Genomic DNA, 17132 nt, shown 5'->3' with positions numbered 1-17132 from the left:
ACACCTGAGTCTTTGCAGGTGCTCTAGAGATGTGTCCATCCTCCATTAAGATGGAAAAAGGCCAGTGTCACCTTTCTTCCTCCTCCCCTGCATTGTCTTTGTGCTAGGAGGTGCAGAGGGAAGGTGGTGGGGCAGCATTTTAGCAGATAAACCATGGCTTGGGGATAAACTATGTATGGGAGTGAGAGGAGAGCTGTAGGGTCAGACCTGCCCACACAGCCCAATGCTTGGTACTGCCATCCCAGCATCCTGAGCTATCCCCTCTGGTCACCAAACACTCTCTAAGGATCAAGAGCTATGTTTTGAGCAGAATTACCCCAAATTAGTCACTGTTAGAATTATCTTAAAAACATCTATGCGGTCATTATGGTTAAACCAATGTGAGAAGAGAAGCTCGGTATTTTCCAGCAGGCTTTTATAAATACGATCCTTTCCCTAAAATACCAGAAATGGCCAAGATAAAAAGATAAACTGTATCGGGGAGAGGAAAGTTGTTTGTTGTATGGGTGTTCCTGTAGAGAAAGGGTTCTCACGCCACCCTCAGTGCAGCCCAAGCCCAAGTGACAGGGGTCAGTCTAGGAGGAGATGGTGTCATCCCTTGGAAGGGATGCTCCAAACCTTGCACACGAGCGGGTTCACCTCTGTGAAGGTGGGCGAGATATCATCTCGTCTGCCTAAGAGGGCTGAGACAGAACCTCACAGCTCTTTATTCTGATGATCAGGCCTGAAGCTCCCTGCATGGAACAGAAATTTATGAAGCGTATCTCAGAGAAATGAGAAAAGTTTGGCTGTAGCCCTGATTTTTTTTTTTTTTTTCTTGGCTCACCAGAGCAATCTCAACTATATGAATTAAATGACTCTGGCCCTTTTATTTTGTAGGATTTGCATTCTGAAAGTTTCATAAAATCTAAATTTTAAGGAACCCTACAAGCATAGTTTCCCACCCATGGATGCATTGTCTACATCACTTCCACACAGTCTTACACCATGGACCTGCAGCAAACATATCAGGAAGCATCAATGTCTTTCTGGTATTCCTACACATGCAAGTTGCCTTTCTTATTAATTCTGCAAAGCATTAACATCACAACGTTACTCAAAACAGAAGAAAAAGGGGAGTGATCAGCATTTGTGCACAGACGTGTTATTCCCTCATTACATGACATGGTCCAGAAAGTGCAACTGCTATAAAAATATCACAGGAAAATGGAAAAATATCTACACAAAGCGCAGTTCAATTTTTCCACTTCTATTCCATCATGACAAAGTGTCACTTGTGGTGCATAACAAAGTAAGGTTACAATGAACAAATTTAATCTTACACACATGCTTATTTATCTGCACACTGAAAATGCATATTGTGCAGAAGTGTTGATAGTCTGGAGACAGACATCAAGACAGGTTTATAGGCAGCAGTTATATCTTTATTGGAAAAGATAATTTATTTGGGGGAAACAAAACAGGCAAGCTTTAGGTTTTGCAAACTCTCCTGAAGCCATAGCGTTTATAAAACACAAGACCAATTTCTGTCTAGTTGCTCTCCTTCAGCCAAATATTTTGCTGCTTATCTGAATGTTTTTATTTAAATTATTGGGTGTGATAAAAATCACAGCTTCCTGCAGAAGGCGGAGAAAGCACTGCAGCCCAGTCACAGGGCCTCAATCTAAAGAGTACTTGGGCACATGCTTAATATTACGCGCTTGCTTAACTCCCAGCTGTCCTCCATGTGATATATGCACATTACAGGTTCTTCTGTAAATCAAAAACCATTTTTTTTTCTGATTCAAGGTCATTATATTTACGTACTATGTATATTTCTGAAAGACTGAAAAAAAGAAATCTGCATAATAGGTAAAGTCTTTAAATATAAAAGTAGGGGGGAAGATAAAAAGCTAAATCCTTTAAATAACATTCTGCAGCCTGATTGTAAAGCTTCAAAGAACACGTTGCAGAAAATAAGGGATCACAGCCAACGAAGAGCAACCTACACGTATCCATCTGAGATGAGAAAGGTGACAGCATCTAAAGAGCCACTAAGCCTGACTGAACAACGGGACACAGACATGAGAGACATAAAAAAAAAAAAAAAAAAACATAAGAGGAGAATCAGGCCAAAAAAAAGTAGTCATAGAAATTGAAGTGTGCGGGAAACTGAAGAAATGGGACCATGAGATGTGCAGCCCCAGAGCAGTGGGGGGGCCTCTGGGTAGGTACAAAGGTGGGGCTGGCTGTTGGCAACCTCAGAGAGCCTTCGGCACACACGGCCCTTGCCTCAAAGTCAGAAACACCAAAGAATTTATCCCAGTGAGGGATACTTCACCCAGTCTCTTGGACAACGGCTGAATAAAACACTCTGCCAGTTTTCTCCTGTTGGTTTTGGGCCACCCATCTCCAAGAGTAAGCCCAGCCCTCCCAAAGAGCATCCACGGGGCACCAGGAGAGGAATGCGATGGGACGGGACATCTGTTCTAACGAAGGGTTTCCATCACCTTGATGGCATCCTGTGAGCTCCCAGTGCTGCAGTTCTTCATGTGCACAGACGTGCTGGTATTTCCTCTCTGCCACTCTTCATCTCCTTTACCCATTTTCATTACGATTTCTTTGAAGCTGGAACCATTAGAGTTGTTTGCATTACACTAATAACGAGGCCTCTTCTCTATGGGGACTCTTGGTATTACAGCAATATAAATAGTGTAATAATTGAAATCAGAGAATTTAAATTTCAGTAATGTGTCATGAGAGGGGAAGAAAATCAGGCCATCTGTACTACCAGAAACTTTTATTAGACCCAGCTTTCCTATCTTTTGTGTCACATGCACCTACTTACTCACCTACTTATTTTCCATTTCAGTGAAATTCTGTCCAGTTCCTCCTGATGCAAGCTCATCTCCCACTTTTTCACATGAAAAACTTCACAGTTGTGTCTGTCTGTTTTCTATTTTCAGCCTGCACTGAAGGTAACGTTTTTGATCCACAAGCAGCCCACAAGCTGATGTAGTGCCTTTTATTATTTTTTTTTTTCAGTAATATAAAAGATTCTTTGTACAAATAGTGAGATGAGTCGATGTTATCTGTCAGTGACTTTTGTCTGACTTAACTATTTTTTCATCTGCCATGTACTTCTACAACTTTTCTTCCTTGCACAGTATCATACAAGGACTTGTTGGCAAAGAAGTTAAGAATAGTTTTCATCTTTTTGCTTTGTATTTCAGTTCCTCTGAGTTCTGTGCAAAATAAACTCCAAGCATGCAATGTGACATCTTTGTTTAATGGCCACTGCCTCCTGAAGAAGCCCAGACACACTTCAGATTTGCATTTACTTAAAATTAATAAGCTTTTAGTCCAGCAGTGCAATTTATTTTGTCCTTATGATAAACAAAAAGGTGAATGCTCTCAATACGGAGTGGGTCTGGATAAAATGGGCTGAAGTGGAAGAGAAAAAAGAAAGTGTCCCCCCAGATGTACCCTGCTGCCACCCTGACAGTGCTGGTTTTGCTCCCCGCTCCCCTGGCACAGCACAGGAGAGAGGAGTCAGACCTGGGTGGTTTATAAATGCCGTCCCTCTATTAACGTACAGATTTACAATAAAGGCGTGACGCTGCGCTTCCTTCCCGTTGTGGATGTGCACATCCCGGGAGTCCCAGCTGCTGTGCCTTGTCCCACACATCTTAACGTCATTCTGTCAGGGTCCCCAGGCACCCAAGGGCTCTTACAGCCCCAGCACCCCACTAAAGCCCAGCCCAGGGCCAACAGCCCCAGCCCCAGCGATGCTGTGGGATGCCCATCTATCTGCAGCCCTCTCCCCAGCACACTGCACCCACACCCCCTTCATGTCACCCACTGCAGTTACTGCCCAGTTATGAAAATAACTGACACCGGGGACTAAAAAACGGCTAAATTAAATTAAATTATATTATCCTTGTGTCAACTTTCATTTTAATAACGGGCTCAGAATTGTAAGGCACAGCCTATCTTCTTTTTTCCTCTGCAACAAAACACCAATGCACCGGGATAATCTTAGGATACAAAAGAATAATAGAACAGAGTAATCTTTCTGCAAACTGAAAACAGCTAACGGCACTGCTGTGTATCGCAGGGCTTTGGAAATGCCACGGAAGACAAAAAGGACATACTTTATCCATTTCTTTCCTTGTTTTCTTCACTTCCTCAGCTTAGTTCACAGTCAGTGGGATCCATGATTTGGAGGGGTCATTTCTGGCTATGGAGGAAGGGCTATGCACACGGATGCATCCAGCACTCACTGGACCATTGGCAATGAGTTTTGCGGCAGGGAACTGAGGCATCCCCACAGGCTCTGCTGCCCGACAGCTTCTGCTATTGCCCAGGAGACCTCAGGTCTGCTCGGTGCCACCAGTCCCAGCGAGCTGGGCAGGAGCCCCAACAGAGCCGCCACCGCCCGCAGGGACACCCATCACGTGGGAAAGAGCTTTGTCCCCCTCCATGGGTTGTTTTTCTCTTGTGTCTTATTTGGGACAATTCTTTTATCCCCTCCAGACTCAATCTTTTTCATTTAAAATTACACACTGAGAGAAGAGGGCCAAGAATTTGCCCTTCAAGATGGGGGTGAACTTAGGGAATATATGAAGGGGGTGAAACTGGGTAAAGAGTAGAGACTACCCACCAAGCACATTGCTAACCAACCAGGTGAAGGAAGGTTTCTACCAAGGTTCAGTAAGAAAACCTATTAGAATCAGTCTTAGTACTTCTATCAGCAACCATTACTCAATGTGCAGAAGCACCCTCTTGAAATGCAATGCTCCAAGTTAGGAGATGACACCTGCGGAGAGAAGGAGAGGAATAAAGAATCCAACAACTTGCAGGCTGAAACAAAGGATTGAAACCAAGTAGTACAGAGTGGAGGGTTGTACCCTTAGGGATTAGTAAATCTTCTGCTCTAAGCAACAATCTTCAAAGGGTAATGACACCAGAAAGACCCATTCATGCTGTTCAGTATAACACTGATGTCACACGAAGCAAAGACAGTACTGGAACGATATATCAAAAGAGGTGTTTCCAGTGAATATCAGATATCGAAGTTACTCCTGCGAATTAGCAATAGAAGCACATGTGGAATACTGTGGGCATTTCTCCTCACCTGCATTCACAAAAGATTAATTCAGCCTGGAGCTGGTGGATTGGAAAGGCTGCCAAGGTGAGCAGGGAAGTGGAAAGACTGAATTACAAGAAGGGAACTAAAAGAATTATTTTGCATAATCTACAGAACCAAAAATGACAGGACCCATGATTGTCCTTTAGCTTTATATACCTCTTGGTATTTATCTTGCCAGTGCTGATATATTTATAAGATGGCAAGAGTACAAAGTGGCTATACATAAAGTTAGATAGGATTGCAATATAGAACTTCTGAGAAAAGAGGGTCACATCCAGCTCTTGTGAATCAAGGGAAAAAAAAAAAAAAAAAAAAAAAAAAAAAAGTCCTTTAAATGGAAATTGCTAACATTAGGACTCATACTATATCATGCCAAAAAAAAAAAAAAAGTGTCAACTATCCAACTATCTGGCCAAGGAGCAGGGATGTGTGCTTCCAGTCCTCTATTTCACTTCATCTTCCAGCAAAAGCCAAAACATTACCCAAGCTAAACATTATCCAGGCACAGATCTTGCTGAAACCACCTTCTAGAATGGTACCCATTCCGTTTGAGACAGGAAAAATAATAAATTATCACTTATTGATATAAGAAAAATGCAGATTATAATAATATCAGATAATAAATTTGAACATTTTACAAAATAAACCAGTACAAGATTTCCAGTGCATAATGGATAAAGGAAGAAAACCCAGTAACTTACATAGGGTCAAATAAGCAATTGTTTGCCTTAAAGTCAACCATCCAGCCATCTTAAATTTTACACTAACCACCAGCTGAAAACACAGACACCCTCTCAAAAGAAAGGATGAAAATCAGAAACTCCACCACACTGATAAGGTACTTCTCATTATCCCACTAACAGCATTTACACAGCTTTAAAAAAAGACAGCACATGATACGCCAGGCTCTGCCCTCATCTGTATGTAAGCACAAAAGTCTGTGCAAGATTTGACTATGCATAAAATAAAAATCTTATCTCTTGCAGTAAAGTTCTTATTAGTTCAAAATCTTAAATTATTTTTCCAACTAACCTTTGCACTTCTAAGCAGTACATTGATTCTCTCTACAAAATTTAGTAAAATTAGTCCTTTCATGGTGTGCCTGGAAAATAATAATTTAAGAAAAAAAAAAAAAAAAAAAAAAAAGAAGTCAAGCCACCTAACTAAACACAACGTTTTACTTGTTTTTTCACTCCTCCTCTCATTCCCAAACCCAAGAACTCATGCATTTAAGCACAAGTAACCTTTGTAAAGAAACTAATTCCATGGATCTTCTTGGGCTTGAATCTTGTCTTTTTTCCTTCACATTGCAAAATTACTACTCATGTACAAAATTTTTAAAACATCAAAAGTCAGCAAAGATCTTTGATGAGCCTGAGGACAGACAGCAGCAAGATGACTCCACGAATTTCTGAATTTAATTTTCTGTTCTTTCTGTTTCTAATGGAAAAAGATCATCTCTCCATCTTGACAGGTCTGTCAACTTTGAACTGATCTGTGCATGACTCTGCAGCATGTCCACTTGATCTTTCGCACTGAGCAGCTTCACAAGCACTGACTGCTGGGATGAGAAATACGAGTGAGACACACTGATCCCCTTTAACTAAACAGCATTAAAAACATGGGTTTTAATATTTCGGTTTTATAATTCTCAGAACTACCTCCTGTCATCACTTGTTCTTCCATGAGTTATTCCCTTCCTAAATCTAATTCTGACGAGGAAATCTGCTACAGGAAACAGCCCTCCCACCCCTCCCCCACAAAATCCCATAAACTCCACGGAAAAAGTCACATGTTCAACATTTTAATATGGACATGGGAGTGAAGACTGAAATTTGAAGGTAACTTGCTGTTCTTCTCCACCAAAGGCTCTGCGGTCAGTGTCACCACACGACCAGCTGAACAAACTAATGACACATTTTAAGGCGAAAAATAGAGAGAGAGGGGAAAAAAAGAAAAAGAAAATGTTCATTGTGGAACATACCCCCTAAGCAGTTGGATCATCTTAATCTTCAAGCTTCTGTAATACAACTGTTGGAAGGCTCTAAGTCTGCGCACAATAAAGTGCTTTATTCAGGGAACCATATGACTCCATCAGTCATTCAAGCACATGTTTGGCACAGATTGAAAGTGAAAAGCATAGCTAAGTCAAATATTTCAAAACTGAACTTGTCTTTCTAACACACATGGTTTATATATTGGTGTAATATCTATATAACTTTTCAGTTCTCATACACGGTAATGTCATGGCTAAAGTACAAAATGATGTCTGCTGCGCTAGGCAGCATCGCGCTGCTTGGGAGTTAACACATGCCAAAAAGCCATTTACTACAAAATTAAAAGGGAACTATCACACTTGACAGGTCCTCAAGAAAACTGTAAAAATAGCTTTTGTTCATTCTAATTCTTGAATATCTATTTCTCAAATCAGGATGCTACACCATTCTTCACTAGAGAGCTGCGCTGTAACAAATCCAGGACAGCCAGTTCCTTCCTCATCATGTGCCCAAGATCTGTCTCCTCTTTGCAGATGAAATATTGCTCATCATACAGTTACTCCTGCTGATGCAAATGCGATTAACGCAATCTTGGGAGAGCACAGTGTGATTAAAGCATAAGTAATGTGAGAAGGATTTGGGCTCTCATTATACAAAATACATACTGAAATGCACTCAAGGAAAGAAGCCAGTATATCTCAATATCCTCCCTGTTCTCGAGAACAAAATGTGACAAGTGGAGTTTGAGAGCAACATTTGCCATTGACTGCAGGAGGGGGCAGGGAGGCTGCAGAACTTTTCAAATAGTGAAAACCAAGCCATATTACGTGTATAGAATATATACATATACTGTATTTGGGAAACAGCTGTCCAGCCTCATTTGTGGTGTTATGTTTGACTGAAGAATTACTATTCAGGACCAGTCCAAAGACAGAGTTGTCTTTTTTTTTCCTAGAAGAGAACATTTCAAAATACAAAGGAAATAAAGCAGCAAAGCATTGAACCAGAGGGCATTTCGGCACACTGGGTGATGGGTATGTGTCGAGAGGTTCCCCCCATGGAAGAGCTCAGCGCTTGGAGTTCACAGAAGAGGGCAAGTTGTAGATGCAAGATTCAAACCCAAAGCAGCTTTGAAAAGTAGGTGACATAACAGCTTAGGAGAACTTCTCTCCTCTTGCTGAAAATCCTGTTTTAAGCTTGCTTCTTTTCCAGGTCCTGATGCACACCATATAAATTGGCCCAGTCACTGTTTCTTGTGAAAACAAGCAGGACAGGATTAACAGGTGAAAAATATCGAGGGTTGCACAGTGCCTTTCCCACTGGTAATTCCAGGATGCCATAATGAAGGATGTCATGTCTTAACTCAGCATCACCCCAGCACAGGCACTACTGGGGCACATCTGCTTCTTCCTAAACTGCTACTCCTTCCCCAATAGATCCAAGTCGCAGAGATTCTCATTCTGATTATAAACTCATCCTTGCACCCTTCAGCATCAGCGAGGCAGCACCTCACAAAAACTCTTATCTGAGTAGAGAAATAATAACCTGTGCTTTACAAGCAGACACAACTAATCCACAGAGCTCCAATATCAAAGAAAAAAGTACTGATTTCGTTCACTTTTTAGCAATGAGTCCACATATTTACATGAAAATCCAGACCCAACGTTCCTCTCCAGCTCCTCCCCTCCAAACCCTCAAGAAAGGTTACTTTCCACTGAATGAAATTCAAAATACAATTTCCTCTTAGTCTTTTAAAAGGTACAATCCTTTTCTCCAGTGATTTCCTAGCCTCTTTCACTGAGTACAAGGAATCTTTATCATAGCTGTACTGAGGGATGTTCCTCCCCATATACAATCATCAGTGAAAAAAACTATTGAGTAAGAGTTTGAGTTGTGCTCATCACACGCACACAAATCATCCATTCAGATTTCAGTGAAAACACAGCAAAAACAACTGAAGCAAATTTCAGCATTAATTTAGGTAAACTTGCTTGGGAAATTATTCTCTCCCAAGCCTAGCAAATGAGCTACTGGGCTTGGGAGTTAATAGTATATCCATCATGTGTTTCTGTTTGTATGGGGGATACCTGCTACTTGCATTACACAACAGCTGAAAATTAACTGCACCTATACTAACATAAGCTGTCACTGAAGTCTATCTTCCTATTTTTTGAAACATGAACGAACAGAAAACTTGGAGTTACTTAATGTTCTTGAAGCCACCTATCCTGCTCAGGTTTATGTGTGTGACCTTACAACAAATGTCACCATCAGCACTGGATGGGTCCATAACTCCTGACTTTCACAGGCTTCTTCAGGAGATGAGCTACAGGAGTAATGAACATTTATTTTTATTGTTTCCTTGGGGCAGGATATCTTCCCAGGTCACTAACACAGCTTTGCTTATCTAGCTTACACATCCTCTGATCCTGGCAAGCAGATTTTAAATGAACAGCACAGAACACCAGCACTAGATTGTACAAAGGAGCCAGATTCACAGAGGTGAGACAATTTATCCCAACTGAGGATCAGACCCACAAACAAGGAACACACACGACACTAAATAAATAGACAAGCTCCTCCTTTCGAAAGTGTGAAGATTTCTTCTGCAATGACCCTACACTTTCCCCTCAGTCACAAGTATTTACCAAAGTGCCTCTTCAGTGGGGTGCATTTTCCTCAATTAAGAGGTAACAGATGAAGAAATAAATACTATTTCACTTGGAATGCTTACGTCATGCTTTAAAATCTGTGTCAAAATGCAAGAGTGGTTTTTAACCTGGACACAGTTTTATGATCTCCAATTTAAAAAGGAACGTGGGTCAGAAGTGAGATGCTGTATCCTTCCCTATAAATTGCAGGGGCCACATTTTATTCTCAGCTATAGCTCTGTCACCACAGTGCACTCAATGGCAGAAAAGGAATGCAATATAGACCTAAATAATCTGGACTGAATAGTTCTCTAATTGCTGAAGTAACAGGATTTCCAGCACGCTACCATCTCTGCATACAGACAGTGCTGCTGAATAAAGACATTGGTGATGCTCAGCTCCACGCACGGTCAGGCCCATATGCTCACCTTTTTAAATGTAGCATTATGGCAATGGTTTGTTGTGTTTTTTTTTGTTTGTTTGTTTGGGTTTTTTTGTTTGTTTGTTTTTTTGTTTGTTTGTTTGGTTTGTTTTTGTTTTTGGTTTTTTTTTTTTTTTACAGCACTATATTAAAACAAAATCCCATAAACACTTGGATTTGGTAAATCTAAAATTCTAATATATTCTTTCACAGGGAAGAAGTCACACATGAGGTTTATTTCTCTTGCTTGATCAGCTGTTTTCAGAATTAGAACACATTGAATAGAAGCAAGGCAACAGCAAACTTCCAACATTGTCAGAAGAATGTTTTTCACATAATATGTGACATATACTATTAGACTAAATTTACAGGGACTGACACAGTTCTTCTTAACAAATAACTCAAAATAAACTAGTTAAAGTTTCTTTTGTGCCAAATTCTTCATCCAGCTTTCTATGCCTTGCTGTGTATTATCCAGCATGTTTAACAGGCCATGAAACATTTCACTTCTTGCCTTATCAGATCATATATTTTGGACAAGAAAGAATATGTTCGTCTAATCAACAGTTTTGTCATGCTGACCTTGTGAATTGACGATCCCCTGCCCCCAATCTAACCAAATATTTCTCATCCTAGCTCCAAAAGGTGGGAAGATTCAAACTCATATAAATGAGGTGTAAAAAAAGGAATGAGACATCAAGTTATTTCACAGAGGAGTCAGCATTTCTGATTAGATGATAGAGTTCATCAGGTCACTTCCTGAAGCACCAATGCCAACATCACACGAGATGTCAATGGAGTCTGAAGCTCTTATCTGACACTAAAAAGAGAAGGGTCAACATCCTGGAGCAGAGGTCTCCTAAGAAACAATACCTTTTCTCAGTTAGTGAGATTTTTTAACTGAAAAGATAAGAATTTAATACAATTGAAGCACTTGTGCTCTTTGTTAGCCAGAAACAAAAGGGATTGTCCTTCTGGACTGCACCGTCCGATCAAGAATCAGCTGTAACCCTGTAACAGATTTACCCAAGCCATGAATTTTTAATTTAGTTTGTCATAGATCTGCTCTGGAGATTCAGTAGGGCCTAAGAGAAACTTCTGCAGGCATGATTTAGGCCTTCAGTATTATACAATTTTGGACGTGATGTGCTTTTGTCCTTGGAGTAATCTGAAAAGCTACTCGAAATGGAAGTACAAGGTTCATGCAACATGAAAAGCAAAATCTGCGATGATGTGGAGTAAAACACAAGAACTTGTAGAGGAAAATAAAATAAAAAAAAAAAAATCAGAAAAAGGGATTAGATAAAAGAATCCCTCCAATATGAATAGCATGAAAGGCCTCGCATCCTAATCAGGACTGGATGCTGCGTGAGACGTCTGCTGGTGCAGCGGACCCTGCCCACACAAACGTAACAGCATTTCAGATCTAACTGCAGACACCCTAGAAACGTCACTTCTTGCTTTCCAACTTTCACAGCAAAAGCCAAGACAGAAAACCCCACCCCGGCAGCCCTCCAGCACGCAGTCCTGCAGAAGCCAGGCGCTCAGACGGGGGGGCCTGGCAGCACCCCCAGCAGAAGCTGGGCTGTTCAAACGCCCGGGACACGGGCTGCGCGCCGTCCGCCTGCAACGCCGCAGCCCTGGAGCACCAACCGCGCTGCCCAGAAGGATGCACATCAATACTAATAAAACAAAGCCCAGCTGGACTCCTTGGACAATTTACACTGGCAATGTGAGAGATGTTAGAAACACAGGGCCCGCTAGTGATAAATCCGTCAGGATTAGGGTACGCGAGGTCTGAACGAGGCTGGTGGAGGTCCAAATGAGCCTTTAGATGAATTCAGCCTTTTTAAAACAGAATTTCATGATCAATAGCATCGGTGGCAGCTGACAGCCTGAGCGTGACAGATAGTAACAGATAAACACAGCCATGATCTGCTGCAGTCACTCATGTGTCACTAAAGAAGTGCCACCGGGGCAGGCGCCGTGCTGCGGGCGGGATGAAAAGCCGCCCAAAACGTAGCCCGTCAATCATTGCTTCAAGGATGCTCTTTGTGGCTGGGTGGAGACCTTTCCAAAAATCTCAACAAAAGCAAGAGAGGAGAAGCTCAACAAAACACCAGCGAACAACCCAGCGGCTCTCCAGCAAGCGGGAGAGTTAACGATGCGAACATGATTTGAAGAGGGGGCATAATATCCTCAGCTGGTGTATTTTGGCATGGATCTATGCAGCCCCACGGACAGTGGCAGCTCATGCCAGGCTATCTGCAGGGGACCTGATAGGGATAATCATCAGACAAGAAGGTGATTATACACAGACCGTAAATATCTGCCACAAACGCTGGAACAGTTTGAAAGAGGATAGTATTTGAAAGTGAGCTCTGAAGCACAGAGTGTGTTGGAGAGATCAGTTTAAAGCAAGAAATGAGGAAAGATTTCTTTTTCTGTAATTTATTTCCATTACAGCCAATGCAGTTGCAATCAGTAACAAAAATAAAATCTGACAGAAAGTTATTTTAATTGAGGGCACAGAATTTTCAACCGCAACTTTAGGATTTTTATTTTTCCACTCTTCTTCCAGCCAACACCTACTATCCAAAAGAGATTTAAGAGTTTACAGACACACACACTAATTTGGAGGTTACACCATCACTGTCATTGTCTGCCCTGCAGATACAGGAAGGCCTTGACTCTGCAAAAAGCTTATGCAGATGTAGATTTTTAGGGCATTTAACTAAACCTGCAAGATTAGATCTCATCCTACTAGATATTATCTTCCACCAGGATACCACAGCTAATTTTGCTTTGTTGAGGCTGCTACTTCAGTTAGTTTTCCTTTTTGTCCATGAAGTCCTTTATCCAGCAACAAAGAGCTAGCAATACTGAAAACTGGAAAAGGCAATTGTAAAACCAGAAAGATTGGAAAGGAAACTAAAAGCGAGCAGCAAGGCTACTTTTAAGTTATCTAGCTCATAACCTGATAATTTCTGTTTAATATTAGAGCTGTTAGTAGGGCAGTCCCACCTGATGCATGTCTCCCGCCACATTTCAAACCCAGTTTTCAAGGCATAGCATAACCTAAACGTCTGTCTTAATCACTAAGCCCGTGTTTATGTAAAAATTAGGATGTCCTGGCAGCACCTCAAATCACAAACACCGGGCCCAGAGCAGGCGCAGCAGTAAAGCCGGCGGAGGTGGAAGTTGCAAAGCTTCAAAACGCCCGGTCGAGCTGCGTGCCAGCACAGCTAAGGGGACTTTTCGTCACCAGGCAGCTTCGCTGGGTCTAGAAGCACGCGACCGTAACTTTCAGCACCTCTGCGACCAAGAAAGCAGCACATGCTCTGGCAAAGCTAAAGCTGTTCTCTACTTCCACAGGAAAAAAAAAAAAAAAAAAAAAAATTAAAGGAGAGGATGCTCGCGAGCACGCTGGCTGGGAACGCAAAAGAGCAAGTTATAGACATGCTGTGGAAAGAAAAGGAGGTGGAGAGGTGTAGCAACAAACCCAAAATCCAGCTGAGCTGCAAACATCAGCAAGTACCGCTGTTGCTCAAGCTTGGACATCCAGAGATGGGCACCATAAAGATGAACAACTGACACAGACTTTACAGAGAGCTGAATTCATCAGTGCAAACATGACTTTAGAGCTTCAGCTTGGCTCTTAGGGAATCCCAAAGCACAGGTAACGGGATTTCCACCCCCACTTACCATTCCACTCTCTCATCTGTATGCTAGATCTAAGTCACCCACAGGTTGCCCTCATATTGTGGGGACAATTACTTTGAGGTACGTTCATTTCTTCTTTTTCATACGTCAATGCTTGAAGCATCTTAACCTCAAACTTTCCTGTATGTATAGTCAAGTTTACCCTTCGTCCTAGCACACCTCCAAAACATGGGGGGGGCCGTGCTCAGAAAAGGGGTACGTGCTGCCTCCACCCACACAAACCCACCCACAACCCGTGCAAAGGGAACAGCCACAGGGGAACCGGGGACCTACTTCTCCTCATTTACCTGAGAATTTCTGCCGCCTTTATCCCCAATATGCTGATGTGGTATAAATGCAAATGGTGATGAAGAGAAATTAAGACCCCTCACAAAGGCAAAGCAAAGCTTCAACTCCTGTTAATTCATTAACATAAATTCCAGGTGCTTGATTAAAAGCAACAACTTGCTCAGGCTATCCCAGGATTTCAACATGCTGTCTAACACGATAAAGTCTTTCTCTTCGCAAGTCCAGACCCAAAGTCCCAGTGAAAGTTGCTGTGCATAAATTTGAAGACAAGCAAACATTTACAAAGTTTAAAGTTACAAGGGAAAAAAAAAACAAGACCCAAGACAAGAGTTTGTAGTAACACACAGGGACACACGCACTCTTCAGTGCTGTTACGTGTATTTATATAAGAGAATCCCCCTTCCTCTCTCACATAAAATATGCATTGTCAGCTGCAGCTTAATGAAGGGGACAGGGCTTGGGCCCTCCAGTAAGCCTCAGACTTGCCCTACAAAGAGACAAGTCCCTTTTTCTAGGCTATTCCCCCATCTGCAGCACGGGTGGCACAGAGCCAGTACTGCAAAACATCTTTAAAACCGAAGCCACCGATCCCAGACTTGCGCTCACTTTGAATGAACGTACTGGCGAGTAAACTTTTCCCCAGCAAGGCCGCTTTTAACGGTCACTGCTTGGCTTTTTCAGGCCGTTCTTCCCAGCTAAAGAGGAGAGTCTGAACTCTGACCATACCCTCAAACCCTGAATTCAGTCCCAGCCCGCGGGTGGCTGTTTGCAGGGGACCCCCGGGGGGAGAAGGGCTCCCCGGGCCCTGCCTGTCGAAGCGGGGACCCCACGGGGTACCCCCATGGGGGGTCCGTGGGATCAACCCCCCTCATACCCATGGGGGTCCCCGGGACCAACCCTCCTCATCCCCCCCCCCCGGGGGATCCCCGGGACCAACTCCCTCAAATACACGGTGCGTTCCCCATGATCAACCCCATCATCACCTCCCCCCCTTGGGGATCCCCGGGACCAACCCCCTCGCCCCCACGGGGGGGGGGGGTCCCCGCGACCAGCACCCTCACCCCCACAGGGGGGTCCCCGCGACCAGCCCCGGGGGGCAGAGACGCCGGCGGCATTGGGGGGGGGGGGGGGTGCCGGGGAGCGGGGGGGTTCACATCCAACTTTTTCCGGGAAGGGCTTGGAAGTCCTCACGCCGCGCAGAGGAGCGGGAGTTACGCGGTCCCAAACCGGCGTGGTTCCGCGTATCCACAGCCGGGACAGCACCCCCCCCCCCCCCCCCCCCCCGCCTCGCAGCGCGGAGCGGAGCGTTGCTGGGGGGGGGGGGGGGGGGGGAAGGCAGCGCGGGGGCGGGAAGAAGCGCGGCGGGGGGCGCAAAATCAGCGCCGGGAGCGGCCGGGGGAAGCGGCCCCCGCGCAGCCGAGTGCTGCTGGGTGCGCGCACTTTGTTCAAGTCATTTCTGTGTTGCTTGTCCCCTTAAAATGGAGTGTAGGGTGAGGAAGTATTTCAGAAAAAAAGAAGAAAAAAAATATATATATATATATATATGTATATCTCTATATCATTAACTTACCTTGAGCTCTGGGTGATGCTAAAAAGAGCCAGATGAGGCTCAGCAGCAGCATGGAAATCTGGGCTGGGGGGTGCGGAGGAGGGAAGCGCTGCTGCTCTGCATGGAGACGCTTTGACATCTTAGCCCAGACTGAGGGAGACAAACTTTCATCAGCTGGGGCTGGAGAGCAGCACCATAATATACAGTTACAGAGAGGAGCGAGCTGGGACTCAGGATGTGAGAGATTTCCTGCATGCAGTTAACTCCAAAACCCCTCCTGCTCCTGCATGAGCTGCTGATGAGCTGGGCTCTGTTTTCTTAGGGGAGGAAAAAAAAAAAAAAAAAAAAAAAAAAAAAAAAAAGAGTTGTGAGTTGTTTTTATTTTTTTCTTTTTAAAGAGGTTGGGATTTTTTTTTTTTTTTTTTTTGGCAAGGAAAATTCTGTTGACCGTTGCAATAAATGAGCAGCCTGTCCGTGCTGGCTTGTGTTCCCCACGCTCCTCAGCGTGGAACAAACGAGCCCCTCCGTGGGGTCCCACGGCTGCGCAGGCAGCACCGAACACCATGCGGATCCGGGGGGCTCTGGGGTCCCCCCCAGCCCCTGCAGCAGCTCGCTATCCCCCCCACCCCAGCTGCCAAGGTTTCCCCATTTCTGCTGCACACACAGCCCTGGCTGCTTCCTCTGGAAACTCATCTGCATACGTTAGAGCTCGGGGGTTATTTATTGGTTTCATAATTATTTCAAAGTTGTTTCTGGTGCCTCCAACTTATTTTATATTGTTGGGGTTTTTTAAAAGAAAAAAAAAAAAACAAAACAAACCAAACAACAAACCAAAACACACCCACAGAATTGCCAGATGCATTTTTTAAAATCTTCCTCATTCAAATTATTATTACTGACTGTCTGGGAGAATAACCAAATACAGCTCATCTATTCCTTAACCTACCACCAAAATACATATAATGCCCACATGTTGCGCAGAATGCTGTGGAGCAGTAGAAAGAGAAAGCCTAATCCTGTAAAAACCTCACAGACTTCTAATGTGCGGTTTTATTTTTAATTTATTAAGATTCTCCCCAAATGTCCCTGTTTGGATATTGATATTTAATTCTGCAGATTGGCCCCACGTTCCTTGTGCATGAAACAGTTGGCAAAACTGGCTTAATATCTATCTGTACGCCAGCATGTACAATAGCCTTGCAATCCCACTTGGAATAAATTGGTTTTGGAACTGTGGATTTGGGTCTGTTCTGGAGCAGAGGCTGGTAGCTGTTCCCAGTGATCCAGACTGTGCCTTTCCCCAGCTCAGAAGCTAAACGAGCCGGCAGAAATGGGCGCAAAACGCTGCGGTTCCCAAGCTGGAGCCCTGCAC

At 43.5% G+C, this 17132-nt stretch overlaps 1 protein-coding gene across 1 annotated transcript in view; it reads right to left on the bottom strand.

Moving 5' to 3' along the window:
- Nucleotides 1–16011, bottom strand: part of ADAM12 (ADAM metallopeptidase domain 12) — a 187449-nt gene extending 171438 nt beyond the window's left edge. The window contains exon 1 of the mRNA XM_042791292.1: nucleotides 15782–16011. Coding sequence (XP_042647226.1) covers nucleotides 15782–15899 — 118 coding nt within the window. The 5' untranslated portion in view covers nucleotides 15900–16011. The remainder of the gene's footprint in view (nucleotides 1–15781) is intronic.
- Nucleotides 16012–17132: the final 1121 nt, after the last annotated feature.

This window comes from Tyto alba, unplaced genomic scaffold, assembly GCF_018691265.1.
Source record: "Tyto alba isolate M040663 unplaced genomic scaffold, T.alba_DEE_v4.0 Super-Scaffold_1, whole genome shotgun sequence".
NCBI lineage: Eukaryota > Metazoa > Chordata > Aves > Strigiformes > Tytonidae > Tyto > Tyto alba.
Note: the sequence above shows the minus strand (reverse complement) of the source record. Positions and strands in the feature narration are given on the sequence as shown.